Raw genomic sequence first — 19,854 nt, 5'->3', positions numbered from 1 at the left:
AGGACAATGTAAATGTTTATGCCCTGTAAAGGAACAAACTGCATTCCTCCAACTCAGGAGGAGATTAAGGCTGTAGTACAATGCACATTTACTTAGGAGTAAGTCCCACTGAATTCAGTAGGATTTACTTCTGAATAAACATACACAGGATTTGGCTGCACTAAATACCATGCTCCCACGAAAAGGCAAATTACACAGAGCAAAATCCAACCAAATTTAAGCATGTTTAAGTCCTGTTGATTTCAATAGGCAAGACATAAGCATACTTTTAACTCCTGCATTGAAATAAACTTTTTAAAAATTGTGTTAAATTTGTTTAAATATCTTTGCATTTTTCAACATGAGGACTACATATTTTCTGTACAGATAAGAAGACTTGATTCCTCCCTCTGGATGGTTCTGCCCACCGGGTGATCTCAGTGACCGAATATTACATTGATTTGCTGCACTCCAGATTATGCTATTAATATGAATCTTCTGTTATATCACAGCTGATTTTGATAATACTTTGGTTTGCATTGATTTTGTTTGTTTGCATCAAAATATACATTCACATCCTTAACAGAAGAAATACAACATAGTATGTTTCTGTTATAAATGTATTAATGTTATGGGGAGAGGGAACGTTGAAAGATGCTGTGGAGTAAATGTTTTAAATGGCACCAAATTAGATTTTATTGGTTGTATTTTATATTCTTTTTGTAAGCTGCTTTGTGAAGAATTTTCTTGAAGAGTGGATTATAAATTATATGTTATATATAAATATATAAATTTGTTCAATCAATCAGTTTCACACATATAATAATGGAAGTATGTCATTTTAACACATTGACCACACATTTTCTCACACATCCTCATCCTCTTTGAGAAAAAACCCTCCTTACCCTCCCCTCCCTGAAGCCCACCCCCTAGGACAATATGACCATTTGTACTAGCTCTTAAACACGGCCATCCAATGAATCAGAGTCAAAGTTTTCTTGCATAAAATGTAAATGTACTGCCTTCAAGTCAATTCCGACTTATGGCGACCCTACAAATAGGGTTTTCTTGAGGCTGAGAGGCAGTGACTGGCCCAAGGTCACCCAGTGAGCTTCATGGCTATGTGGGGATTCGAACCCTGGTCTTCCAGGTCATAGCCCAACACCTTAACCACTACACCACACTGGCTCTCTTATTGCATAGTAATACCACTAATATCTGTACAACTGTTACATTGTACTATCTATCTTGCATTGTACAGACCTATCTTCTGTATCTTTAAAAGTTGTGCAGGGGGAAGGAAGAATTCCACCTTGTGGTTTTTCCCATTACAGGGTTGCAAGAACACCTGCACTTGGCTGACTTTCTCTTCTCCTAAAGATACAGGATCAGTCTCGGGTCCTGAGCCTGGCAACCCTACTATAAGAATGACCTCAAAGTGAGATAAGCCCATAATATTGGTGGGGCAAAAGAGAGAAGGTGCATAGGGACTCCCCTTTTGATCCATAGTGATTCTAAGACTAAAGACCTCATCCTGGATGCAGCTCTGTCCCTTCACTGTGTTTTCACTTAGCATGCTTCGGTTGAGGTATTACAGCTGTTATATGCTCTGACCTGTATCTGTAGAGATGACAGTTTGATAGCAACAGACATGTTTATAGGTTTGCTCTTTCTAACTTTCACTTCATGTACTTGGCACAGAGGCCTGTTTTCACATTCCATTTTATAGTAGTACAGACAACAATGAACATGAAATGTGAGTTATAAGTGCAATAAACCCCAGGCAAAACATGTTGAACAGGAAGTGTAGAGCCAAAGGAGCATCAAACTGGGCCATGCATGTGAAGACAGAGCCCCTAGCATACCAGCATGGAGCAAAGAGGTAGAACCAGGCAGGATGCTTCCTTTAAATACATAGCTGTGTGTGCCTGTCAGCTTCATAAAGCAGGGGTGGTGAACTACTTTAGTCTAGCAGGCTAGACCCCAAAGTGGACATGCCTTCCACAGGCTACTTTTGACAGATGTGTGAGTCCACCCACCTATCAGTCACCTGATATCTTATGATCCATGCCCACTGGGAAGCAGTAGGGTTTACATTCAGCACCAAATTTAGAGAGCATTGGGTCCACACCCTGTTGCAAAGAAACAAGCAGCAGCACACTCTAAGCCATGTACTTCTGATTGTTCCTTGTTAGTGGGGCTTGTGTTCAGCAATGTTTATATTTGGGGCCAATGAAAGCCTTACTTTCAACAGGGATCGGCTCCACTCAGGAGCTCCTGATTGAAGCTAATCCCACAGGGCTTGCATTTGTTGCTGGATTTAAATTTAGTGCCAAATGCAGGCTTCACTTTTGGCAGGGATCGGCTCCATTCAGGAACCAATGACAGCAAGGCTTGCATCTGGCTCCAAATTTAAAAGGTGCTAAATGCAAGCTCTGCTTGCAAAGGAGCAATTGGCAGCACGCTTTAAGGCTCTTGGTTGTTTCTTTGCAGGCGTAGCTTTACCTGCCCGCACATATAACATTAGGTGTGGGCAAGGCAAGTGACTGTGGCTTGGGGAAAACAGCCTCATGAGCCATGTTAGGACCTCTGGTCAGCTTCATTTGGTACATGGTTCAGAGGCTCCCCATGCCTTTTCTAGAGTCTTATGGCACCTTTAAAGGCTAACATTTATTATGGCATAAGCTTCTGAGGATGCATGAAATGTTATCCAGTGTTAGAGACATGTCCTGCTTGGGATAACACTTCATGTGTCTGATGAAAGTGGAATGTAATCCACAAAATCTTATGCCTTAATAAATCTGTCAGCTCTTACGGTGCCAAAAGAGTTGTTTTGCAGCAGTAGGCTAACACAGCTACCTGACTGGAAATAGACTTCTGATGTTCACACAGAGTTAATAAAATATCATATTTTTTAAAATGATTGAAGGGTAACCTGCTATTACATTTGTGCTTTGATCAACTAGATGGTCCATGTACTCCAGGTCCTGCTTCAGTGCCACAGTGGTCCACTAGCAGGGCAGTGGGAATTCCTGAAAAGCACCTGGCAGGCCAGAATACATGGCTGGTGAGTTATGTGCAACTTTTAAATTTATTATCTTTTTTTTATTTATATCCCTCTCTTCGTCCCAGCAAGAGCCCACCTAATGAACTACAAGTTGTGCAGGCCTCTCCTAGAATGAGGTGATAGCGTGGTATGTTTCAAACCATGAACAGTGCTACTTTCATGGAAAGTGAATCCATGGGAGGATTAAATAGTTTATTTCCCTAAGGTTGTTAGAGCAGCATTTTGGAGCAGAGCAGGAGTAGAGCAGCTAACCACGGGTAAAAAGCAGAGCAGCTGCATATCAGCCCCTTAAGGTGTCTGAAGATCAATGCATCTGGACTGGTTTGGACTATTTCAACCCTGAGGAGAGGGGATTAGATCATTTTCCTTCAAGGGGAGGAAATGCGGCCAGAAAATTCCATTAGCAGAAACTCCCATTCCCTGGCACCAGGGAGATAAGGAGTCTCAAGCTCTGGATCAAAATGAAAGGCATTTTCAGTGTCTAATAGCAACATTTTATCTCCAGTAACATACTCTTCCCCTCCTGATGACAATGCTTCTTTGCTATTTGAAAACTTAATACCACATCCTAAAGGGCTGTAGCAAATACGTGTAGAAAAACACTAAACATTCTCCTAAGGAAGTGAACTGAGATACTGTAAGAAAGAACGTAAAAGGCGATGCAAATGTTTAGCAGAAACTTTTACCTTCACGTTAAAAGGAGAAAGTGGGGAGTCACTTGAGTTGTACTTAATGGGCCTTCCCATCACTACGCTAATCAGGATTTTTATTTGCAGGAGACAAATTTCTCTTTCCTGATTCAGGAATGGGTAGATGTTATTTATTTTATAATCCTCATCTCCATCATCATCTTTTAAGGAGCTCAGGACAGTTTACAGCACACACTAACTTTACAATAACCCTATGAGGTTGGGTGGATCGATAATGACTGCCTCAATATCAGTGCATGAGCTTTGTGGCTGAGCAGGTATTCCAGCACAGATCACCCCAGTAACACTTAGCCACTGCACTACACTGGCTCTGACTGGATGGTCAGGTAAGGAACATTAAAAAGCAGAAGAACGCACCCCACCACCTGAATAATCCCTTCCCTGTATTTTTTTTTTTTTACTGTTACTGTGATGCACTTGTGTGCCTAACCATAAGCATAAATTTTAGGTGGCATGCCACAATTGGGAACAAAGAGCTGTTTCTGTACAGGAATTCTAGGAGTGTTTTCACAAAATTGGAAGATAGGGCATGATGACTGTTGCCTACTTTTCATGCACATTTTAAACCTGCTTATTTAATGGGAAAATAATGAAGTTATAAGCCATCGCTTTCAATATTGTTGAATCTGAGTTTAGCGCAATCATATGTGCATTTGAAGTTTTTTTAAAATAGCAAAGAAATGGGTTATCACAGTACAATGTATTAGAATACTAAAGAGATAATTAATGAATTTATACCCTGCCTTTCTACAAACCTACACAAAGAAGAAGTAAAATTATAGAATTCAACTCTCAAGCACTCTTTCATATGATAAAGTATAGCTAACCCATATTACTTGCTGCACAGAGGGAACAGCTGCACCTCTATCTCCCCTTTCTAGGGTTGCCAGGTTCTTGGCCTGAGACTGATCCTGTATCTTTAGGAGAAGAGAAAGTCAGCCAAGTGCAGGTGTTCTTGCAACCCTGTAATGGGAAAAACCACAAGGTGGAATTCTCCCTTCCCCCTGCCCCACTTTTAAAGATACAGAAGACCTCTTGGTTGCCAGGCCCAGCTTCCAAGAGGTCTTCTGTATCTTTAAAAGTTGTGGAGGGGGGAGGGAGAATTCCACCTTGTGGTTTTCCCCATTACAGGGTTGCAACAACACCTGCACTTGGCTGACCTTCTCTTCTCCTAAAGATACAGGATCAGTCTCAGGCCATGGACCTGGCAACCCTACCCCTTTCTCTAGCAATTAGTTTGCCTGGACAATAACAGCAGTCTTTTCTACCAAATCCCCTGCTGCCAGCCAATCTGAGGATGGGTCTAGTCCCCTTTGCCCCCTTCCAGAATGCAAGCTACTGTATTCAAAAACATGGAATAACAACAAAACAACAGCCTAGGATGGCCATGTTTCCTACTTTACAGAAGACTCTGTTCGAAGGTGCCCCCTACATCAACAACTACCCTGTCCAAGCCCACTGTAAAGAGAAAGAACCCTAAGAAGGGAGAGCAGGAGGGGCCTTCAAGTTGCCCATCAACAGTTAGCACCTGGATAGCAGACTGAACACACCTGAACACAGTCTCTCTCCCTTTTTGGTAATGTGTATGTGACCACCCTTTAAGAGTCAGCAGTTGGCCAGCATGGGCATTCATGATCTCTTCCAGTGCAGATTGCCCTGCTGATAGTTGTGACATATACAGTACATACACAGAGTGGGCTACATTCATCCAAGTTCTACTCAGAGTAGACCCACTGAAATTAATGGACCTGTTAGTCATGTTTATTAACTTCAATGGGTCTACTCTGAGTTGGATTACCATTGAATACCACCCAATATATTCATATACCTAGCCCCAAAAGAATTGGGCCCAGTTCACTGGGCAGTTCTCAAGCTCCAGCTAAATGAATGGGGGCTGCAGAAAAACACAATAATGTTATTGCCCAGTTCCTATTGCTTTCAGAGAGGAATGAGAGGAGAATTGCTCAGTATAGTGACAGCCAAGAGGACAATAAACAGGCCCATAATAATGATAATCCAGCACAGCAGTAAGTGTTCGTCATAGCTGTGGAACATATGTGCTTAAACAAGCATCACATGCAAACATGTACATTTATGTATTATAAGCAACATCTAAATAAAGAGAGATAAAGAGTGGAATCCTTCTTTTTTACAACTTGAAAAGAGCCACCAGCAGCCAGATGAAATAACTTTAAGGGCTGCATCATCCAGCTCATTGGCTGCCAGTTAGTCATCCCTGATCTAGTAGATTGTGCCTTAAAACAAAAGTACTATGAGCTCATCTACATGGTAGCATTTCTTTGTAGGAAATACACTTCTTTTACCTTCACTTTTCATTTGCACCGTCCACAGTTCCTGCTCAATATTAGCTGCCAATCACTTTTTCCCATTCACACAAACAGGCATTCCTCTGGGGATGACTAGTCTCACTTTTTCCTTGTGGCCCCACCTTCTAATTATACCTTTCCACTCCCTCTGGTTGCTAAGTGACTGAGCATGCTCAGTCTGTTCTACCAGCTTCAGTAGGTACCTTTAAAAAAAACCCAGAAGTGTGAATACCAGTGTTTTCTCTGGTAGGATACAGCTGAAATACAAATCTTTGTTTGAACAGTGTTATGCTTTTGTGCACAAGTTAGGGGGGAAATAAAACCACTTGCAGCAACATAAAAAAGGCCTGCAGAATGGAGGAGAGCAACTAGAAGTTGCTTGTCAGCATACAGGAAATAAAATGAATGAAAGGAGGAGGAGGGAGTGGGTGTGGAGAGGGGAATAATTAACACACCCACCTAAAAGCATCAGAACAAAGCATCTTCAATCACTAGAGAAAGGGAGTGAAGACTTTTTTCTTTCCTTGTCGTATCAGTGGGTTGCATTAGTACTGTTTTACAAGCTGAAAACTGTGATAGCTTCCGTTTGCTGGTAATGTCATGTGAACCATGCAAATTTAATGGAGATGTGAGTAACACCAAACAAACAGTAAACCACCATGTAGACGAGCCCTATGTCCATTTGAAACCTCCTCATTAGAGTCACTGAATTACATTAAAGAAAGGGAGCTTTTCTTTGGAGGAAAAAAAACCTGCTGAGAAATCCTTCCATACTTTAAAACAATCATACACCCCAAACTTAGCTAATCACAGCAAATTTTAAATTAGTTCTAAAAATATCAGCTTGATACGCATCTGTGAAGCACAATATTTATAAAGCTAAAATCAAGCCATGTAATTAAAGTCATGTTTCATTAACACTTGCAAACAGCTGGGAACTTGCTAAAGCACAGAACAGTTTATGGTCTATATTAACAAGCTACTAGAGAAACCATTTTCAGCATTCTGTAGACATGGCTACAAAGAGCCCTGCATGCCAGGAGGTCCTAGAATACCTGAGGCCTGAAAATTAAAGCAGCTCTTACAGAACATTAATCTGGTGCATTTATGTTTCTTACAGCTAAAGAAAGAATTTCTGCCTACCTTTTTTCTGAAACTGTATTTTATCCCCATGGCTGCAGCAGAAGTGATATAAGGTTACTTCCCACTTTCGCATATTTATTTATTTATTTATTATTTAATGGATTTATATTCCGCTCTAGTTCAAAAAATTTAGAATTCAGAGCGGAGCATATAACGGGAGAAACATACTTTTTTGGTTGTAAAACTCTTAACACTGCAGTCTTATATGCACTTAATTAGGAGTAAGCCCTGTTTAACTAAGTTGAAATATCTCCATGTGAGCAAACATACAGAAGCTCCATCAATCAGAGAGCCAGTGTAGTGGTTAAGAGAATAAGCCTTGAGCTTCTATGATTACATCCTCCATTCAGCCCTATAGCTGGGGTAGGTGGGTGCACTGCCCATCCAACCCAGGATTTCTTTTAAAATTGTCTTTTTAATCTGTGACATGACAAGGACAGCCTCCATTTTTAAAAAATGACAGCTTGTTTTAAGAACAGGAGCAATTTCAGAATAAGACCCTCTGAAAAATTAAGTGAATAAGGCAGTGCAAGATGTTCAGACACAGGTTAGAGCAGCAATAGCTGCCTACCAGGTGGCAATAAAGGCAACAAAGAAGGATTTCTTTGCTGCCTCTATTGCATCCGCAGAGTGCTGTCACAGGAAGCTGTTCCAAGTGGTCCGAAGCCTGGTCGGTCCAGTTGCCCAGGAACCCTTGGAGCATTCTAAGGCTTCCTGTGACAAATTGGCAAGGCACTTTGCTGATAAAGTCGAACACCTAAAGAACTCGATTCCGTACGCTGTGGATGCAGTGGAGGATCCAGAGTTGACCAGTCACAATCCGGTTCAGTGGGATCGGTTCCGGCCTCTTCCTTCTGAGGATGTGGACAAGGTGCTTTCAACGGTAAAGCCTACCACCTGTCTGACTGATCCTTGCCCATCATGGTTCCTTATGAACTGCAAGGAGAAATTGGGCGAAGGGATCAGGGCGGTGGTAAATGCATCCTTGAAGGAGGGTGTACTGCCACCGGCCCTCAAGGAGGCAATCATAAAACCTATCCTTAAAAAGTCCTCCTTGGATCCCCAAGTCTTGAACAACTTTCGCCCCATTTCGAATTTGCCATTTTTGGGCAAGATCATTGAGCGAGTGGTGGCTAACCAGTTGTCAGCACACTTGGATGAAACGGATGTCCATACCAATCGGGTTTCAGGACTGGACATGGTACTGAAACAGCCTTGGTCGCTCTGGTGGATGATATGAGGAGGGCATTAGATAGGGGAGAATTCAACTTTCTTGTCCTCCTGGATCTCTCAGCGGCTTTTGATACCGTTGACCACGGTATCCTGTTAGATCGCCTGGAGGGACTGGGAATAGGAGGCACTGTTTTACAGTGGTTCCGATCCTTTCTCTCTGATAGGCATCAACAGGTAGCATTGGGGGATGAGGTCTCAGACCCTTGGTCCCTCATTTGTGGAGTGCCACAGGGCTCTATCCTCTCTCCCATGCTATTTAACATCTATGTAAAACCGCTGGGAGCCATCATCAGGAGTTTTGGGCTGCGGTGTCACCAATATGCTGATGACACACAGCTCTATCTCTCTTTTAAATCCTCACCGGAGTTGGCTGTGGAAACCTTGTCCAAGTGCCTGGAATCTGTGAGTGGGTGGATGGGAAGGAACAGGCTGAAGCTCAATCCTGATAAGACCGAGGTGCTGCTTGTGGGTGACAGGGGAAGGTTAGGTGTTGTTGACCTGAAGCTTAATGGGGTGAGTCTACCCCTGAAGGATCAGGTCCGCAGCCTCGGGGTTGTTCTTGATTCCAAGCTGTCCATGGAGGCTCAGATTTCAGCAGTGAGCCGGGCAGCTTGGTATCAGCTACACCTTATACAGAGGCTGCAACCCTACCTCCCTATTCATCAGCTCCCACTGGTAGTAGATGCTCTGGTCACCTCTCGATTAGACTACTGCAATGCGCTCTACGTGGGGTTACCCTTGAAAACGGTCCGGAAATTACAACTGGTGCAGAATGCGGCGGCTCGTCTGCTCACAAACAGCCGTCGCCGTGATCACATTACACCAGTATTATTTCATCTACATTGGCTCCCAGTTGTTTTCCGGGCCCAATTCAAGGTGTTGGTGTTAACCTTTAAATCCTTATACGGTCTCGGCCCAGTTTACCTGAAGGAGCACCTCCAGTACCACCAACTAAGCCGCCTGACTAGATCAGCCACGCAGGGCCTTCTCTCAGTCCCACCGACGAAAACAGCTAGGTTGGTGGGGACTAGAGAGAGGGCATTTTCAGTGGCGGCCCCCACTCTGTGGAACTCCCTCCCGTTTGATCTTCGCCATGCCCCTTCCCTGGATATATTTCACCGAGCCTTAAAAACTTGGCTCTTTGGACAGGCCTTTGGGATCTCCGGAATGGGCTAAAATTGTTTAAAATTGTCTATTGATTGCCCTACATTGTTTTATACTGCTGCTATTTAAAATGGTTATTGTTGACTGCATTGTATTTTGTGCTGTGTTTATATTGTATTTTATTGTATTTTAACGTGTACGTCGCCTAGAGTGGCTTTGGCCAGATAGGCGACACAAAAATTAAATTTATTATTTATTATTATTATTATTTATTATTATTGTGTACAACAGAAGCCTCATCTGGAAGAGCTCCCAAAAGTCTACTCACTCAAGACTTTCCCTGATTAAGGGTGGATTTTTCATGATCACAATCACCTTATAATTACCTAAGTGATCCTGAAAAAAAGTGTTTTATCCCCACTTGTGTCACTTCCCTCTGGCAAGACCTTTCTTCAGGGCAGCCCCTCAGTCACTGCCCCCCTTCAGATATTCATCAGACAGCTATTAATGTCACCCTCTCTCTGTGTGTGTTGTTGTTGTTGCATGCCACCCACTCTCCGAATGGTGCAAGACTTTCAGGGGCTTCTGCACTTACCCAGGGTTTGGTTTCTTTGGAAAGAAGGTCAGCAGAGATAATGGTGTCTTATAGGATATATGGTTTATTTACACATATTCACAACTTGAGCTTAAGATGGAGGGGTTCTTAAAATTAACAGTCCACCAGATCTTGCTTTCCCCTCAGGCTTGTAGGGAGGCACCCCAGAACTATGAGGCAGAGAGCAGATATCTCTGTATGTCTTCCTAGTTCTCAGCATGTCTTCCTAGTTCTCAGCTTCTCCCAGGCTAGCTAAAACACAAGCCTCTCTTTGGCTCCAGGATGGGGGAAGGGAGGAGGGCCTCTCTCCAGAAAGAGTTCCAATAGCAAGAGAATCTCTCTGTGCTATATTCTTACATATGCTTATGGCGGCCACTTAACAAACCTATTAGCTCACAGGCTAATATATATATGGGGTTAATTATTGCATCATCATTATAAGGAGCACATGTCCAGACTAGTACTGGTTGTTCCCCTTCCTAATTCCCATGAGAACTGTAAGTTCTCATGAGGGGAACATCCCACCTGTATCAGGTCACTCTGCTGGCCACATGGCAAGCTGGCACACAGCTGCTGGCTCCTCTGAGGGAGGAGTCAGGCAGAGTATAAGGAGCAGCTTCTCACACCAGACAGGGAGTTAGGAGGAGAGAGTGAGAGCAGCCACATGCTTTACCCCAGTGGCAGAGGCCCATCCCAGGAGTGACAGAATGGCAGGCACCTACCCCCAGGGGAGCTCCTAAATACTACAGCAAAGAAACATGAAATATCTATGCTTATTTCTATGTGTATGCTCAGCAATAAACACCAATAATTACTTACCTCTTGCTATTTTAATGGCCGAATTGAGATTCACAAACTAACTGCCTCTAACCATTGAACTGGCAGTAACTTTGGCTGCAGGGATAACACCCTGTGGCATTACACCCTCTCTAACAGCTAAACCCTGACTGACAGTTAGCTCCCAACTGCCTGGACCCTCCAGCCAATCAGAAAGAATTTACCTGATTAGGCCCCATCTACCAGAATCTTAAAGCAACCATGTCTGTCTCCTCTCAGAACCTGTCACCAAGAAGCCACTACCAAGCAGGCTTGCAACAATGTACCAAAACAAGGCCTCATAGCAATCACAGAGGTCATATACATTCCTTTAAACACAAACACACACATACATAGCATTTCTCCACACCCCCAGGAGGGTTGGAGGGTGGCAACGCAATAAAGGGTCTTTTCAGTGATGGCCCCCTGGCTATAGAACACTCTTCCCAAGGAGGCACACTTGGCACCACCTTTGTCCATCTTTAAGTGCCAGACAAAAATCTTCCTCTACACCCAGGCTTTTGGCCCTCACTGACCTCTGTTAGGGGATGGGACTTGTATACCTTCCCCCTTTATTTGTATTTATTGTTTGTTCAGTTGGTTTTAAATTGTCATAGATGTTTTTAAGCGTTATGGATTCTGTTGTTTTTAACTGATTATGTAAATCACTTTGGGTCACCTGCTGAGAGCCACTTTAATAATAATAATATTAATAATAATAATAATAATAATAACAATAACAATAATAATAACAATAATAATAATAATATACTGACTGGCAGCAGTTATCCAAGGTTATAGATAGGTAGTATGGAGATGCCAAGGAGTGAACTTGGGGTCTTCTGTATATAAAGCATGTGCTCTGCCACTGAGATATGGTTCCCCCCAATGTGAAGACTGGCAGAACAAGGGTCAGAGGTGGTTGGTAGCAATTGGGATTTGTACGGGAGCAGACAGAGAGGTCAACAGTAGGTAGAGCCAGAGCTAATGATAGTCAGAGCCAACTAATTCTAGTTTTCTCCCCATCCTCGTCCTTGCTGACTTCTACAAGAGTAACACTATGGAAGAGGAAGCTGACAGCTAGCGTTAGTGTAAGTAAGAAGGCAGGCAGGTGGAGGCTGGCTGAAGGCAGGCCAAGGTTGGTAAGATAGTGCTCTATTTGTCTAAAGCACTAGCCTCCTTAAAATTTGCACATCAAAGAAACTCATCTTCCCCCCTTACTTCTTTTCCAGTTCACGCTCAGCTCAGTGTTTCTCAAATTCCTGATAACCGAGGGATTCATTTTTTCTTAATTAAAATTGGAAGAATGGTTGACTTGTACACTCCCCTCACCAGCCCATCCCCCCAAACGTTTGCATATGTAAAAGTATGCAAGGGCAAGAGACCAGTTTCAGAAGAGTCCTGTGCTTGTGTGCATCGTTGTGTGCATCGTTGTGTGCATCACCGAGGCTGAGGAGGAAGGGGCAAATCCAAGTCAGTGAATCATGATGTAACAGGCATCCTCCCTGTAAAGAGGGCTGGTAATTCTTCTGCTTCTCTGAATTGGGCCTGACTGAATGATCCACTCACACAACTGAGGTGGCAGAATAACCTGCTTCCAGTGAAGGACAGTTGGAAGGCTCTAAGGAAAGTCTAGTGACTCATTCAGAGATGGAGCAGACAGCTTCCTTTGGGCTTACAGGAGTATTTCATTGAGTTAATGTATGTGGTGCATTTGGGTGTCCAAACTCACGTTTTGGTAATTACTGACCTATCTGGATATGTATGAGAAATCTATAGGAATCAGTAAGGTATGTAATGAATTCACTCAATTTTTATTATCGCCAGTGAGAAACTACCCATGCCAAAATCACTCTCATGCCAACGTGAGGCCTTGTTTCCTTTCATTCACCATTTCCCTTTGGTTTTAATTGCAGTTCCCCCCCCCCACCATAAACTGTTCATCTGCCTGCCTCATATTAATAAGCCTTCTGGTTCTGATGTACCATATGTTCAAATTCTGTATTTTGAGAAACAAACTCATCATGCATTCTCCTGAAAATCTTGAATGCTGTATCCAATAATAGACCCAGGAACGCTTAAACCATTGGTGTTTGCCTTTTCTCTGAAATATTATTAGCTTTGAATTGCACAAAGAATCAAAAGCCAAGGACACCATCTGGTGCCTCTGAAAAAGTGACAAAGTAGGAAAATAATACAGTCAGTGTACCAAATGCTATTTTACATTGATTTAAATGTCTTGCAACCCAAGAGTTAGGAGTTACTCTGACCTTGGATTCAAAGCTTGTACACAACCTCTGCAGCTTTTCATTCCCACACTGTTCAGGCAAGCTGCTGCAGTAGTTTGGTAGTTAAGGTGTCAGACTGGGGCCAGGGAGATCCAAGTTCATATCCCCACTCGGCCATACAGCTCATTGGGTCACCTTGAGCCAGTATATATAATGGGGAATTTTATATATCCACATATATATAATCATAGATATTAAGAAGGCATGTTTTTTAAAATCATAAAGAGTTAAGCATTGAACTTTAGGCCTATTGAGACCTGAGATTCAGGCTCAGAGAACACCCTAAAATTCCATAGGCCTTGATCAGATCTGTAAGCAAAACCTGTTTCAAACGGCAGCAGTTACAGGGACCTTCTGTTTCTTTGCCAACACCTGGCCGATGCTTGACTGACAGATGATTGATTACTTTATTGTTTGGAATCAAGGAGCATTGAACCTGTGAGAGAAGCTGTGATTGATGTAATAAGTAGGAATTGCCAATGTTTGATTCTTAGGTAAAGCTATAATGCCACCTAGGGGGAAAGTCTGAAATAATTATTAAGGGTTTAATGAAGAGAAATAGTGAGATTTTATAATGATTTTACAACTTTATAAGTGTGTTTTCATTAAGAAAAAGGTGGTGTTTTCATTAAGAAAGAGGGGGTGGCCTGCCTCCTCTATATCCCTGAGGCTGAAAGATCCTAGTTAACCAGAGTTACCCAGTTTTTCCTTAGTCTGTGTGGCTTCAAAATGAAGTTCAAGTTTTTTAAATAATCCCCTCTCTTGAGCTATTTATTTCATAAGTAAAGAAATGGGATTTCTGAGTAAGTATAGGGACATAAGAACCCCTATGGCAAAGGAATAGAACTGGGTGTGCTCATACATTCCCAAACACCCTGAGTTGACGCAAGCTTGACTCAGGGAACTTGTCCAAATATTTCAGGTGTACCTGAGTCAGCCTGACCCATCAGAAACAATGGAATCTACCAAGTATGCTTGAAAGCATATTCACAATAGTAACTGTTCCAACAAGTCCCAAAATTCATTAGTCTTGAGAGACAGTAGGACAATGGAGACATTAATGAGATTGACAGAATCTTGGAATCACCACTGGAGTTAGCTAATACTTTCTGATTGGTTTGGAACGATTGTAGAGAGGAGGAACTGTGATGTTATGTGGGCAAGAACTCATGAGATTGGTGGAATCATTGTCACATGCTGTAACTGTACTCTATAAAAGAGCTTGCACACAGTGCCTCAGTGCAGTCTCTCCTGGATGTTTCTGGGGGGCTGACCCTGCATGTGCATATGCATATGCTTGTAAAGAATAAAAGCCTACATTTTTGCATCAAGCCTGTGTCTTCAAATATTTTTTTAAGGACCCCCACCAAAAGATCCCAATGGAGAAAGAATTCTCCAACATTTACACATGGATACGGGGGGGGATGTACAGAGTGAGCCCAAAAAACAGCAACCATGCAATGCAAGAAGTATAACATGCCTCCTCATTAACCAAAATGGAGACAATAGTCAAGAAATCAGAAGAAGGCTAGAACTGGGGAGGGCAGCTAAGAGAGAATGAGAAAAGGTCCTCAAATGGAAAGATGTATCACTGAACACCAAACTTGGGATCATTCAGACCATGGTATTCCCAATCTTTATGTATGGATGTGAAAGTTGGACAGTGAAAAAAGTGGATAAGAGAAAAATCAACTCATTTGAAATGTGGTGTTGGAGGAGAGCTATGAGCATACCATGGATTGCAAAAAAGACAAATAATTGGGTGTTAGAACAAATTAAACCAGAACTGTCACTAGAAGCTAAAATGATAAAACTGAGATTATCATACTTTGGACACATAATGAGAAGACCTGATTCACTAGAAAAGACAATAATGTTGGGAAAAACAGAAGGGAGTAGAAAAGGAGGAAGGCAAAACAAGAGATGGATTGATTCCATAAAGGAGGCCACAGACCTGAACTTACAAGATCTCAACAGGGTGGTTCATGACAGATGCTCTTGGAGGTCACTGATTCATAGGGTTGCCATAAGTCATAATCGACTTGAAGGCACATAACAACAACAACAACAACAACTTGCCTCAGTGTGCATGCCTACTAAGGGTATAAGAACATAAGAACGTAAGAACATAAGAAGAGCCTGCTGGATCAGGCCAGTGGCCCATCTAGTCCAGCATCCTGTTCTCACAGTGGCCAACCAGGTGCCTGGGGGAAGCCCGCAAGCAGGACCCAAGTGCAAGAACACTCTCCCCTCCTGAGGCTTCCGGCAACTGGTTTCCAGAAGCATGCTGCCTCTGACTAGGGTGGCAGAGCACAGCCATCATGGCTAGTAGCCATTGATAGCCCTGACATGACATGACATAGACATGAATTTGTCTAATCTTCTTTTAAAGCCATCCAAGCTGGTGGCCATTACTGCATCTTGTGGGAGCAAATTTAGTTTGACTATGTGCTGAGTAAAGAAGTACTTCCTTTTGTCTGTCCTGAATCTTCCAACATTCAGCTTCTTTGAATGTCCACGAGTTCTAGTATTATGAGAGAGGGAGAAAAACTTTTCTCTATCCACTTTCTCAATGCCATGCATAATTTTATACACTTCTATCATGTCTCCTCTGACCCGCCTTTTCTCTAAACTAAAAAGCCCCAAATGCTGCAACCTTTCCTCGTAAGGGAGTCGCTCCATCCCCTTGATCATTCTGGTTGCCCTCTTAAGAACATAAGAACATTTCTGCTTCTTAACCAATTCCTTATCCACAAGAGGACCTCTCCTCTTATTCCATGACTGCTAAGCTTCCTCAGAAGTCTTTGGTGAGGTACCTTGTCAAACACTTTTTGAAAGTCTAAGTACACTATGTCCACTGGATCACCTCTATCTATATGCTTGTTGACACTCTCAAAGAATTCTAATAGGTTACTGAGGCAGGACTTTCCCTTGCAGAAGCCATGCTGGCTCTGCTTCAGCAAGGCTTGTTCTTCTATGTGCTTCTATGGGCTCTAGTCTACTAGAGTTGATGCCACATAAAATATAATAGGCTTTAGGCTGCCACAAGACTGTTTAGGCTGCAACATACTAACATGACTGCACCTCTAAAATGGATCAAAGGCTGAAATTCTAAGGACCTGTGAAGTTCCAACAAGACTTTTCCCCCCAAGCAATCACAGTTATGAACATGCTAACATGGGGTCTTGTTCCCATTTGATTGAGATGTTTTGTTTCTGTGTGCAGTGAACTTTCTGTTTGTGCTGAAAATGCTTTCTGTGCCTTGAAGAGCAGCCTGGCACATAGAAATTTAGCAGGTGGAATATTTCTTGACCAAGAAAGGAGCAGTGGGAGGGAAATTTATCTGCTGTTGAAGGGAAAGCAAAATGGCCAGTTAAAAAAAATGGGGGGGGGAGATTGCAAGCCAACTGGGAATGGAAAACAAATAATCCTTCTTGCCTTTCTGATGCCTATAATCATGAACCACAATGATGGCTGTTTGATGAAGTCATCTTTGAACTGTAAGATCTTATTATTACATCAAACTCCCATGTTCCTGTCTTGTTTATGGTTTGTTGCAGCAGTATCCTTTCTGCTCCTCTAGCCCATCTTTTAGGGAATGAAGAATATATCTGAGTTTGTTGCTCTATCTCTTTGACATTAGCAAAATGGTATTCCAGTCATACTGCTTTGTTGGAAGGGGGAAAATGTTCAGATGTTAGACAGAGCTTGTGAACAACAGGGAATCTCTCATTCTTCACTTGCTTTATAGTCCAGAAAGTCCCAGGTTCAGCCCCTGCAGTCTCTCACTATGCTATCCAAGAGGGATTGGGAAAACCTCTGTGTGAGACCTTGGAAAGCTGCTGCTGGCTGGAGTAGACAGTACCAGAGTAGATAAACCAGCGACCTGTATAAATCAGTGTCATAGGTTCATATGACATTTTTGCAATTGTCCTGTAATCCTAACTCATACTGATACTGGAGCCATTGTAAAGGACAGAGCATCTCGTCTTGAAGGCAGAAGTCAATGCAATTATATAGGTTTTAAACTGGCTGCACAATCTATTTTTATTCTCTAAAAGAAAACGGCAAAACTTAAAACAGGCAACTGCTTGGAGAACCGAGTTGCCTAGCTGCAGAGTCAGGGATTTGTAAACTCCTGAAATCCGCCTCTATGTTGGTCTGCAGCTCACATGTTCAGTATGTTATACAGTATTTCCATTTAAGTAAGTGATCACTGTGTGGGTAAAGGTTTAAGAGGATTAACAACTTTTTAATTAGCCACCATAAGTTTGCCCTTAAGAGTAGCTTTATGTACAGATACTAGTAGGTGAGAGTTGTTTTTCTCCATGGTTTGAAAAAGTTCACTGGTTGATTTCTGCACATCAGGCTGCTGTTAAAGACACCCAACTGTTGTGAGCAGGCCAGAAGAGTGTCTTGCGTTTTTCTCATTACTCCAGGGTAAAAGTAACAGCCACGTTTCCTGCAGCATCTTGGAAATTCAGGATGATTTCTTATACATTTTGTTTTTGGATACAGATATAGCTGGTACATACGGGGCATTCCTGTTGTGACGTGAATACACTTGCATTATTTTCTGCTTGCCCCTTTAAACCACCCAGAAACTGTGTACAGGAAAGCAGAAGTGTGTGCTACTTGTTAAATAATATACATGTGTATCCTCACAATTAATGCTATGTGTTTATGTTGAGAACATAAGAGCCTGCTGGAACAGGCCAATGGCCCATCTAGTCCAGCATCCTGTTCTCACAGTGGCCAGCCACTGGGTATGTATTTGGCCCAGCTGGGGATTTTTCTCTTTAAGAAAGGAACAGTATTCTAAATCCTGATATGTTCAGAATGTCTTGCTTCTGCCTCAAATATATATACATGTGTTTTAGTACTGGGCTTTCAAAGGAGAGCTCCCTGTTTTAGATCTTTCTCCACTGTCATTCCTTCACACATTCACATCCATATCCAAACATACCCACATGCACACGTGTCTGGTATGGGGAACAATAGGATAAAGAAAACTATTTGGAGTTTTCTCTTCAGCACATAACTATCCACACATATTTCCGGTGCTCTACACATTTTCTGCTGCTGATGGCACAAATGCACGATGACAAAGAAAGACACAGTAAGATCATTAATAGCGATTAATCAATCTGACACAATAAAACATTAATAGCAACCTTGAAGTAAAGACAAATTTGGACAGTAACATTTCCCATTAAAATACTCTGCATTTTAATTTCATTCTCCTCTATGACCTGCATCTTGACTAAAGAGAATAAGGGGTATGATCAATTTTCCTGCTGGTGGAGCAATTCAGAACTTAGCATAGTCTTTGAGAATTGTCTCCAGTTTGTGACTGAGCAGAATATTGCCCCTCACTTTCACCTTGCCAACCAGAAAAGCCCTTTGTGGCTTTATCTTGCCCAGAACAAGCTCCATGAAGTCATGGTCAGAGAGAATGAACACAGTGTTTGCAGGCTTGCGGGAACCTCCTTTGTAGACCTCGCCAGAGCCAGTCTTCAGATCTAGAGTCCACTGTGCCACCATCTTCCCTCCACTCATGATGTCCCACTGAAAGACAGCATTCACCTTTTTTACAAGCTGACTGCCAACTTCTTTGATGCGCTGGCCAAATTCTTCAAAGATTAAATCACTCTGAAGCCCCGTGGCTTTTGCTGAAGAATTTTTAGAGGTTGACACCATAGTCATGTACACCTCTGAGGCAGCAGCTTCCTCGGATGTGTTGATCTTGGTCTGAAGACATGTTTTCTTTTTTTCCTTCCACAACTTCATTTGAAGATTTTTGGAGAATTACCAATTGTTATTCAGAGTCCAGACAGCAGGAGATGGTTGTATCTTTCAGATGTATCTCAATGTGGATGCAATAGCTGTTTGACCATGCCTCCTTGTATGTCTAGCTTGGTAGTGTTTTGGTTTCACAAGCACGATTTACATTAGTAAAAGAGGACATCATTGTTGGGTGGCTACATTGTGAAATCAGATGCAACAGCCAGTCAGCATCAAGTTTTAGTTAATTTGCATGATGTAATGTCATTGGTGAATATGCTTCACAGTGGTATTTAGTTCTTACTTTCAAAAAATGATACATCATGGCTTATACCTGCAGCAGTGGGGAACTTCCAGCCTGCAGGACTAACGTGACCCACCCGCCATTTGTCCAAACTGCTCACTTGTCAGTCTGCCAGTCATTTATACTTATATACTGTCCACCGCTTTAGTTTCATGTTGGGGCCTCAACTTCTCATTCGTTCCTGCAGCTCCCTTCCATGAATCTGCAGAGAGGCATCTTTAAAATTGGCCCTTTTTTCACCTGCTGCTGCCTTTGGAGTTGGAGCTCTGATGGTTGCTACTGACACTCTGCAGCATGACTGTGAAGAAGCCACCTGTTGCCCCTGGTTGGCAGTTGCACAATGTACTGTGTGATCTTGGTACCTTTTGTACCTCTCCACTGCTGCTGATGCACGGTTTCACTGCTAAAGGGCTGTAGCACAACCCAATTCCTCCAGTTTCTCTTCCTTGAATGCAGAGCTTGAATTTGGTGCTTTTACTAGATGCTCAGTGATAGCTATATAAA

At 42.5% G+C, this 19,854-nt stretch overlaps 1 protein-coding gene across 1 annotated transcript; it reads right to left on the bottom strand.

Moving 5' to 3' along the window:
* Nucleotides 1-18,467: 18,467 nt before the first annotated feature.
* SCP2D1 (SCP2 sterol binding domain containing 1) lies at nt 18,468-19,514 on the bottom strand. Its single transcript, XM_061635491.1, has one exon. The coding sequence runs from the start codon at nt 19,050-19,052 to the stop codon at nt 18,573-18,575; it is 480 nt and encodes a 159-aa protein (XP_061491475.1). The 5' UTR covers nt 19,053-19,514; the 3' UTR covers nt 18,468-18,572.
* Between the last annotated feature and the right edge of the window lie 340 nt (nt 19,515-19,854).

This window comes from Rhineura floridana, chromosome 1, assembly GCF_030035675.1.
Source record: "Rhineura floridana isolate rRhiFlo1 chromosome 1, rRhiFlo1.hap2, whole genome shotgun sequence".
Lineage (NCBI taxonomy): Eukaryota > Metazoa > Chordata > Lepidosauria > Squamata > Rhineuridae > Rhineura > Rhineura floridana.
Note: the sequence above shows the minus strand (reverse complement) of the source record. Positions and strands in the feature narration are given on the sequence as shown.